This window comes from Anas acuta, chromosome 2, assembly GCF_963932015.1.
Source record: "Anas acuta chromosome 2, bAnaAcu1.1, whole genome shotgun sequence".
Classification (NCBI taxonomy): domain Eukaryota; kingdom Metazoa; phylum Chordata; class Aves; order Anseriformes; family Anatidae; genus Anas; species Anas acuta.
This window is the reverse complement of record NC_088980.1, coordinates 140080169-140090400: the sequence shown is the minus strand read 5'-3', so window position 1 is coordinate 140090400 and position 10232 is coordinate 140080169. Positions and strand designations below refer to the sequence as shown.

Genomic DNA, 10232 nt, shown 5'->3' with positions numbered 1-10232 from the left:
TGCCTGTTTCCCCTGACATATTCAGGGCTCATGTGGCCCTTAGCCCTACAAATATAAACATAGATGGAGTGAATCCACTTTTAGATCCTCACAAGCCTTCTTCCAGTCTTACAATGAGCACAGTTTTACCCCAGCACAGAAAAGTCATCTACCTGATGACTTTTAACTAGAGTTCAGAGACTCATTTTTAGTTGGGCCCAACTGGAAGAAGGCTCCCAAGCAGGTCTAGAGCATGGTTTAGATTCAGCCCCATGTATCCAAACTGAGACACCTTTATCAGTCTGCTTTCACATCCCATACCCTCACTGTGCTGCTACCACAGTGAAGTTCTGTTTCTGAAAAGACTTTATGATTGTGGTAGGCTGCAACAGAGAGAACAAGGCTCATCAACGCTGACAGTCTACTCCAGTCTTTTATTCCTGTCCCATTGTGTGTCCATCACTCTGTTTTTTTAGCTCTATGTGGCCATTTTTTCCGTGACAAATGTTCTTACTTCCTGCCCTTGCTTGATTAATCTTTTCACCAGCTGTATTTGTGTTTGCAGAGTATGTGTTGCTATGCATTCATCTTACCCACCTTCCACACCTCAGAGCTTTGGCAACAATCACTTACATTCTTTAAGCAAAAATGCTGTTAACTCCTTGCATTCAAAAGGAAGAAAAAAGAAATATCAGAATTATGGAGTGTGACTAGACAATGATTTTGCTACAGTCACTGTAGGTGGCAAATGAGATACAGCGTCACCTGGGAAGATGTAAAAGACTAACCAGCATTTGGACTGACAGAGTCGTGGTTCGCCCTCTCCATTTGCTCCTCACTTTGCGGAACCATAATTATTAGCAACAAATTAACATACATGCCCAATACAAACTGGCACACAATAGGAGGGGAGAGTGGGTGGTCTGCTCAGCAAGAGGTTTGTGTGGGGGTAAATAACAAATAACTGCAGTTCTAGCAAATGCTTGAGAATAAGTGTTGTAGCTCCTGGGCTTTGAAGGATCAATGACACGGCCATTTGTTGTGCTCTGACAACAATTTCCTGCCTTTGTATCGGCTGTCGGGAAGAAACTGCCCACCCAAGGCCTTGGCAGATAGTGCTGAGGCCCAGGAGAGGTGCTTGTGTTCTCTCCAGGCTGCTTTGCTGGGGGCGAACACCAAGCTTTCTCCTGTCAGTCACTTAATTAAGACTTGTCTGTCGAGATGTGGCAGGTTGCAGCCCGCTGTATATTCCTATCCTGCTGTCTTCCCAAATAGAAATGTTTCTGTAGACTTAAAGAGTGTTTGTTTCTGGGTTTGCTTTGCTTTAAAGTATTTGAACAATTTGTAGATCAGCTTGTTTGTTTGCTTCTTTGATTAGGTTTTATTTGCTTCTTTCTATTTATTTCAAACAGGGTGTTACAAAGAGCTCCAAGGACAGTCTGCACTTTTCCCCATTCCATAATTTTCTCCTTACAATTTTTCTTCAAAGAACAAATAACACAGCATTCAATGCATTGAGAAACTGTGCTCTGCTAAATGGAAACATGGCCTGGAGCTGCTTCAATAACATGGGCCAAGCAAGCCCAAAGCATTGAGCCGTCTCAGATGGGCACTGGGGAAAAATTCTTCTGTGGAAGTCTCCGCATTATTGCCGTGTCCTGATGGTTTTGACATTCATGAGGGCTATTGCCACAAAGATTAGAATATTCTGTGCTTGTGCTTGGTCTTTGACGTGTTGTCTGGATTTGTCCTCAAAACATTGGTTTGTTTGCCGAATACAGTGTTTCAGAACTGTCAGAGTCATTACACAGTTCTGTAGCCCTGTTCCCTCATGCTGGGACAATGCCTTGAGTCAGTCTGTCCTCTATTCTGCCTGGGGTGGTTTGTTCCCAGCTTGCTTTCCACCTTGTGCCCCTGCTTTCCTCCGCTGGTAGCCAGGGAGGCAGGTGCTGCTCCCCTCTTCTTCCTACAGACCCCCCTCATTTCAGCTCCACACTGAAAGTCTTTTCCCTCCAGCACCCCCCCAGAGCCTGGTGTCCTCCAATAAACCTTCATCTCAGCTCCACAATTTATTTTCACACCCCAGTTCATCACTTCAGAGAAGGCACCGACGAGAAAAGTCAGCAAAGGTCCATGCCAGCCGGTCGTTATTTTTATTGTGTCTTTTGCCAGCAGAGTTTTTAATGTTCCCTTTATGCCTGCCACGGAAAGCGCGTGACGGCGGGTGGCGAGCCTGGTATTTTCCTGAGATTTCTCTGCAAGTCTGGCAGCGCTGAGAACATTTCTCCAGGTCTCACCCCTCACTACGCCGTGAAAGCAGCGTTATCATCACCACCCCGTCCAGCCCACCGCCAGCTCTCGTGGTTAGGGAAACACCACCCCGTGCGTGCATCCCGCAGCGGGCATCCTTGAAGGATGCACGGCGGTTCCTTTGGGGGACCAGGCGGGTGTGTGGAAGGGAGGGGGGCTGCCAGGCCAGGCACCCCCCCACCCCCCCCGGCTGCGGACTACAACTCCCAGCGTGCCGCAGCCGCAGCCCGCCCGCCTCCTCTGGGCTCGGCGCTGCCCGGCTCGGCTGGGCTCGGCGCTGCCGGTGGCCGCGGCGGGGTAGGTGGCGTGCGAGCCCCTCGCGTGTGCGTGTGCAAGCCCCGGGTGTGCGTGTGAGAGCCCCGTGTGCGTGTGTCCGCCGCGCCCCGCCTGCCTTGCCCCGCACATGGGGTGCTGCGGGTGCCGCGCATCCCCCGGGCGGTGCAGGCTTTGCGCCGGGGGTGCGGGGAGTTGGGCTGCGAGGGGGGGGAATAATGAATTAATTGCGGACCGGGAGCGATCTCCGCCCTTGAGCCCTCCGGTCTCCGAGGCGGAATTGCATTCCCAAAGCTCTTAATCAAACGGGAGATCTGCTGTAGGAAAGCGCTGCTTTTCCCGTAGGATTATCAGATTTCCACCGGAGAATGCAGATCCTGGATTAGGGGGCTGCGTGGGATTTGCGTGTTTCTTTCTAATTAGTCTGTGCGTCTGCGGTTCAAATCCTTAATTCGGAGAGGGGAAGTTACTTACTGCTGAAAAAAAAAATAGATGCCTTTTTTTTTTTTTTCCCCCCTGACATTTTCCGCAGTTATTCGGGTTACCCCCGTGCTCTGTAGATGACTTACTGCCTTAATTGGATATCGGTGTCAAAGGTTGATTAGACTCCCTAATAGATTTTGGATCTGCAAGCGGATTGCAGTTTTAAGTTCGTGGTTAAAACAATTGTGTTTGCCATCTCCCCTCGAGCAGTTGAGAGGGAGACTGATGTATTATATTTGTGTTATCTGCTCTTTGGTTTATTAACGTACCATCAGGAGGTTGTCGGGCTTGGCTTTGTTGTTGTTTTGTGTTTTGTTTGTGTGTTTTGTTTGTTTTTTTTCCCTTTGCTATTTCATTTGCAGACTGAAAAGAAATGAACGTCAGAGGGGATTTGTTTAATCATTTAACAGCTGACACAAGCCATGTCCCTAACAAAACGCTGCTGAAAGAGTAGAAGATTTCTGGGATACGGCGGCTCCGGTACCATGAAACCGCTCCAGTGAGTCAGGGGCAGCGCCTGCTGAAGGATGCAGTAGCCCAGGAGTCCAGGCTCGCCGGTACGAGGCCGATGGCCTGCATGGAGCTTCTCTACCTGGCCGAGGAGAGCAGGCAGGGGTCTCTGGGCACCGCTGCAGGCTGGAGCCTGCCTTCCTCTCCCTATGAACAGCAGCAGCAGCATGAGAGGGGTGAGGTGGACCCCAAAGCAGCTTCTGCCATAGCAGCCCTGCACTGTGAAAGGAATTGCAAGCCCTCAGAGAGGGACCCCGTGGCTGAGCCCGCCCCGGTTCCCCTGTCCTCTGCCTCAGGCCCCTTGCCCTGGGAGCACCCGGCACCCCCCAGCACCTCCCAGCCTTGCCACCTGCCCGAGAGCCTCCCGGGGGAAGGGGATGCAGGGAAGAAGAAAGCCTGCTGCTGTGCCCAGGAACTCGAGACGTCATTCACCTACGTGGATGAGAATGTGAACCTGGAGCACGCAAGAAGTCCCCCTAGTCCAACAGGCTGTCGGGATGCTCCTCTGCAGCGCTCCTGCCGGGAGCTGCCACCCGAGTGGGTTCATGATTCCCCTTCCCTGGTCTCCGAGGAGGATGACACGGCCTCGGAGGCAGCAGCTGGGAAATCCGTGGACTATGGGTTCATTAGTGCCATTTTGTTCCTCGTTAGCGGGATTTTGCTGGTGATCATTTCCTACGTGGTACCCAGAGACGTGACTGTGGATCCCAACACAGTGGCTGCCCGGGAGATGGAGAGACTGGAGAACGAGAGCGCCAGGATCGGGGCTCACTTGGACCGCTGTGTGATTGCTGGGCTGTGTCTCTTAACCCTGGGGGGAGTGGTGCTCTCCAGCCTGCTGATGATGTCCATGTGGAAAGGGGAGCTATACCGGAGGAGCAGGTTTGCATCCTCCAAGGAGTCTGCGAAGCTCTATGGGTCTTTCAATTTCAGAATGAAGTCTGGTGCAAATGATAATATGCTCGAGCTGTCGTTAGTTGAGGAAGATGTGCTTGCCGTAGATAATTAGAGTGGTCATGATTTTTAAGGCAGCGTTTCTACGAGAAAACATGTTTCATTAAAGAAAACAGATGTGGCTAAAGATAGCTGGTGATGCATTTATTTGTCTGACAATAATGTTTTTTTCTTAAGCTCTATAATCGAATGTTAGCAGTATATGAGCACTTGTTGTAAAGGGAAAACATGCCAGAGAAAATGCAATTGATATGAAATAATGAAAACTACTTAATAAAAAGAGATTTGTGGTGAGTAGGTTCTGTAGGTAACTCCTTTATCCTAACATAAAACATTCCTTTGGTGTCTTGCCTATATAATTTTCTTATTATTCCCATACAGAACAGGAGTGACCTTGACACCTTGGAAACTGTTAATTTTTGCAGTCTTCAGAGGGATTACTAACAGCCTACTTGATGTCATGTTAAAAAGTGGGAATAATAATCAAATAGCAAGGCTGATGTTTAATTAAGAGAGATGCTTTTTTATCCTTTAACTTTAAGCTGATCCCTTATTTTCTGTGAATGAGACTTAATGGAAAAAAAGACCACTTGTTCATGACTTACCACAAATCTCGCATATTTTCAGACAACGGTACAATTAGTGGTGATTATTTAAAATATAAAGATAAAAGGCAAAGGGCAGGGAACCATATGGCTCATGATGGTATTGGTGAGAGACAAAAGGTTCTTTCAACTTGAGGTCAGTGGTTCCATTTCAGTTCAGATTAGCCATGATTGATAGTCATTAACTTCTGATAGCTATAGCGGCCCATATAAAAGAAGTTTAGTTCCTGGTGGACAGATGTCTTTGTATGAAAACTGCCATAACTTGAATTCACTGACCTCTTGTTTGGAGTCTCAAAGACCCAAAGAGTAAAAAAGCATCGGGATGCAGAGACTGAACACTTCTCCTTCAGTATGGATGCTGAAGGGCTTTGCTTATACTGGGCCTGTCTGCATCACACTAGTCCTTTGAAACTTCAGTTTTATGTCACTAGGCTGCCAGCCTTCTCATAACTGGAAAGAAATGGTCAGGATGGAGCTTCTGGGGCTTGTTCAATATAAACCAAATTATTTATAAAAAATACATTGTCAGGAAATACAAAGGTTAAATATCAGACAGGTGGACTGTCTGACATAGGACTTAGTTAACACAGAGGATGATCAAGAATACATGATGCTATTATTCACAGTTACATAGCAAGGTAGCCAAAAACCTGTACTGCTGATGGTATTTACTTTAGTATCAGCGTGTTTGTGTGGAGTGGTGTTCTTGTGATGCTGGGAAAAACAACAAGGATTGTTGTATGCACTGCTGTCATTTCTTAGTGAACAGTGCTTAATATTATATATGTCCTAGACCCTACCAAAGCCGAACATGAGTGAAGAGCTCTGTCTGTACAGACCCTGGCTGCAGAGTCACGGTAGAAACACTTGTTTCACTGTCACAGCCTTGTCAGTCATGTTTAAATCTCAAACATCGGGAATATAAAATCTTGTACAAATGAGACTTTTTCTTTCCTGCTGTGATATATCTGAGAAGAATCTTAGGAAGAGGTGGCAACCTCTTGTTTTCTGAGGTTCAGAATAACAAGAAATCCTCCTGCTCAGGTGGTGCTGGGACCTGGTGCTTTTGACATTGCTTTCTTCCAGTCAGAACTCCCAGGGCTTCTGGGTTTCCTTCTCAGTCTAGTGTGACTGGTGGGGGTCACAAATACTGCCCTGCTCTATTTTGGGAGAGCAGCCTGATGTGAGGGTTGGAGCATACTGGCTGGTGTGACTCAGAGCAGTGAGAGGAAAAACTGTATTTTACACCTGAATGAGACTGTTTATGGTCCCTTCCCAGCCATCATTACGTGTGCCAGGGGGACCACCTGTTTTCTGTCTTCTGTGTGTTAATTGTGCCCCAAATTACGGTATATCCAAAAAATGGATTTTTCAGTCTGCAGAAATTACACGAGTGGCACGTAGAAATGTGGGGTCCTTGTGCAGGAAAAGACCGAACACTGTTCTGCCATCTCATTCAAGCCCTCTTTGTTCGTGTCAGGAGGCACATGCCTGTGCCTGGCACTTGCCTGTGTTCAGTCCCTTGTGCTTACTGGTCGTGGGTGCTTGTGTAGGTGCCCTCGACAGAGAGCTGGAGAACCTGTGCTGCTCCAGGTTCATGCCTTTGGTCGCTGTAAATAGCGTGATGTATCAGGTTTTAACTTTGGCCCTGCAAAAGAGATGCTACTTAAATGTTATCTGTTCTAACTCCTGCTTTAGTTCAGTGTTAGCTGGCAATTAAAGGAGCAGCCTTATTCAGCAGTGCTACTGCCTAGTAGATGTTATTACCAGTTACATCATGATATAGAGCATGTCTGAGGGCAGGAACTCACAGTGGCCAGCATTTCAGCAGTCATCTTGGGAGAGCTTACATCCGTCTGGGTGTGTCATCAGGGATTCAGGATTGAATTTCTATGGTGAAAAAGAGCTTACATATGTAAGGAGAAACCTTCAGTCCATTGGGATCAGTGAGAATATGGAGTAAAATAGCCCAAGAAGTAAGACATGGAGGAGGAAGGCTCCTCATCAGTTGCCCTTTGCCTGCTCCTGGGTATGAGGAAACTGCCTGCAGGGCCTGTTAACACCACCTGAGGTGGTGTGGTGGGGTCAGTGCTGCTGCCTGCCCTGGCCCTAGGACAGGAAACGATGCCGTGACCTCCAAAACTGCAGGGGAGCCAAGCAGGAGGGCAGACGATGCCTGGCCAGGGGCAGCAGACATTGTGGGGCAGAGGACGGATGTCATGGGGGGCAAAAACCCTTTCATCGCTTCCTACCCCTAATGGGAAACGTTGTACTTGGCAGAAGCTCTAAAACTGAGGCTGGCAGTTTTGAGAGCCATTATTTTTATTTTTTAATGATACATATGCATAAAATTGGAGTACATTCCATAATTGCAGAAAGATGACAGCTAACACTGTAAGGATCACAGATTTCTTGTAGGAACCATGGCATGCCTTAATGCTGGTTATTAGCACTAGAAAAGAGCGTGTTCCCCAGACTGTCAGTATATTATTATCAAGTGAGAAGTTTTCTGACACTTTGTAAAATGCCTGTCACAGATCATAAGCCTGCAATACCTAAATGAACCCTCAAATTTTCCCTGAGCATTTTAAGGAAACGTAAGTCAACCTAATAATCTAAGTATACACCACAGAGGTGTAAGGAATAATAAAAAAGCAGAACTAATGCAGTTTCTTTATTTTGGTGTTAAAGTGTGCTACAGAAAAGGTGAAGGCAGGAATTAGAGGACAGAGTGCAGGAGTTCAGTAGACAAAACTCAGGACATTTCTCTGATCACCAAACAAACGAGAAGGCTGTATGGGTTGGTGGTGTGATGTAAAACCTCTGGACTCTCAGGTTCTAGTGATGTACAGTGCAAGAGAAACCAAAACACTTGCTGTCTGGTGGTTGGTTGTGGGAAATGAATGTATTAGTCCACTGCCTGGTGGATGAGTGTCCACAAATGGTCACAAATGGCAGTACCAAAGGCTGAGGCTGAGGGAGATTGATTGCCTGCTCATACACCCTAGCAATTTGATTTCCCGTACTCAAAATGTAAATGCTTTTAGGGTACAAGTTTAAGGAAAATTGTATTTTTCCATCACATCGGCTAAACTTGTTGCCTGGGTCAATGGAGGGCTATGAATTTTAGGGCATACCAGGTGTGTTTTAGGCACCCCTTGGAGCATCCTAGAAACAAACCATGATTTGTGCTGGGGGATGAACAGTTTATTCCTGACTGACCCTCACAGTAAAATGTGACGTTTGCCCATTTTCTACCTCATGATGTGTCAGCGGGGCTGCCAGCCTGTGGGGCAGGGCTCTGCCTCCCCACCAAGGGAACGTGAGGCCTTGGCCGGGGCTCCTCCCTGTACCCTCTGCTGCTGAAATAGCTCCCCGGGGACCGGTTTTCTCAGTTTCTTTTTCTCAGTCAGAAATTTGTGACAGAGGCTGGGCCATTTGGGAACTGCTGAGAGCTGTGCCATGGGACTCTGCCCCCTAGAAAGGTCCGTGGTGAAGCACCCAGCCCAGCCCAGCCAGCCTCACCTCTGCACTGCCAGCCCAAGGCCTGACCCGCAGCAGGGAAACCCAAAACTCTCTCCTAGGAAGCTATGCTGGGTTGTTGCTGGTTTTGATATGTTTACAGTTTTTTAATCTTTGTAATTCTTTTAAAAATCTGTCTGTAATGAATATCGAGTTTACCGACTGGGAAAGCAATGGCTTTAATCTTGTAAAACTCCTTTTTGACCCACTCAAGGGTGAAACATCACAGTTCATCGTGAGCTTTTCGATTGTGCATTTGATGCCTTATTATAATAGCAACAGCGTTCTGTACAGATTAAAAAATAAAAATCTGTAAAGCTGATCTCTGGTGCCGTGGTTATCTTTGCCCTTCGCTGAGCTCTGATCAGTCAGAAAGTGCCAAAGGATACAGGCTTTAAAACTTCACTACACAGGTGTCCCACCTAACTCCATGTTTCCAAAAAACAGAGAGGAGGAGGCAGCTGGGGTTGTGCAAGCAGGTGGCTGGGGGAGTAGGTGGGTGTTGAGACCTTGCCTGCGATAACCATGCACAATGCAACATTGGGACCATGTCCTCACCCCAGCCATGCCGTGGCTTGCTCCTGGCTTGTGCTTTTTGTTTTTCCCAAAACCCCAGCACATGCCAGCTCAGCATCTCACCCACCCTTGCCAGCCTCTGCTCCCACCCAAATGCGGTATGAGTGTATGGCATGCAGGTCATGCCTTCCAACATTGTTTTTCATGTACTGCATGACAGTACCAGATCTCTCCCTGCTGGTGTCGTGTCAATCAAAGCGTGTGTGGGAGCACCGCCGATGACTCTGGATTGAGGTTGGAGCAGGGGCTGTCTGCTTCTGTTATGAGTTTCCAGAGTACCTGGTGCATTAGGGTCCCCACTCTCTATTTGGGTTTCAGGCTGTTGCTGCCATAACAGTAATAAATGTGTCCCCGAGGTAACTAAATTGACTGCAGTAAATTGCACTCATGCCAGATATAGTCTATGGTGTACAACCCATGGTTATTAAGAGGTTAAGAGAGTAGGTGTATTTATAGATATGACAATCCATCAGCTTAAAGATCTGGGAGGCTTTCTAACTGAAAGCAAACATTAATTTATTTTTTACTTGTTTTTACAGGATTCTTTTTAATCTTATCTTTTAAAATGATGAAGGACTCATCATCATATATAGTATGTACAAGGACTTATTTTCTCTTGGGCATAAGTCCTGGCAAGGTCAAGAATCTTGGAAACTACAAGATTGATTCTTTGATTTTTCTCACCAGCTTAAATGAAATTGTGGCTATTATACATTTGAATAAAAACAGACAAGTCAAGAATCTCTTTGAAATGTACACAGTTAATATTTGTTTGTGTTAGCATCAATGTCCTACCATTTCTAGAAACTCAGCCAAATAATGCAATTGCATACTAGATTTCAATACAAATCCAGTTAAAATACTTTTGGGAACTTGCTGTATTAAAGATTTGCAAATAATTTTATTCTCCTGTGTAGACTCTTCCACCTTTACGTGTGGTAAAAATTCTGAGGTATTACCATTAACTGGGTTGCACTGTGTGTGTGTGTGTTTGATCGTCTTTTTAAATAAGGGCAT

The 10232-nt window shown here is 46.7% G+C and overlaps 1 protein-coding gene across 2 annotated transcripts; it reads left to right on the top strand.

The window, feature by feature from the left end:
- Window positions 1–2304: 2304 nt before the first annotated feature.
- TMEM74 (transmembrane protein 74) lies at window positions 2305–8961 on the top strand. 2 transcript variants are annotated; one of them, XM_068672511.1, is made up of 2 exons: window positions 2305–2586; window positions 3456–8961. In XM_068672511.1, exon 2 carries the CDS (start codon window positions 3614–3616, stop codon window positions 4562–4564), a length of 951 nt encoding a protein of 316 aa, XP_068528612.1. In that variant the 5' UTR covers window positions 2305–2586; window positions 3456–3613; the 3' UTR covers window positions 4565–8961. The 2 variants fall into 2 exon arrangements, with proteins under 2 accessions (XP_068528612.1, XP_068528611.1); XM_068672510.1 differs by having other exon boundaries at window positions 3408–8961.
- The last annotated feature ends 1271 nt before the right edge of the window (window positions 8962–10232 follow it).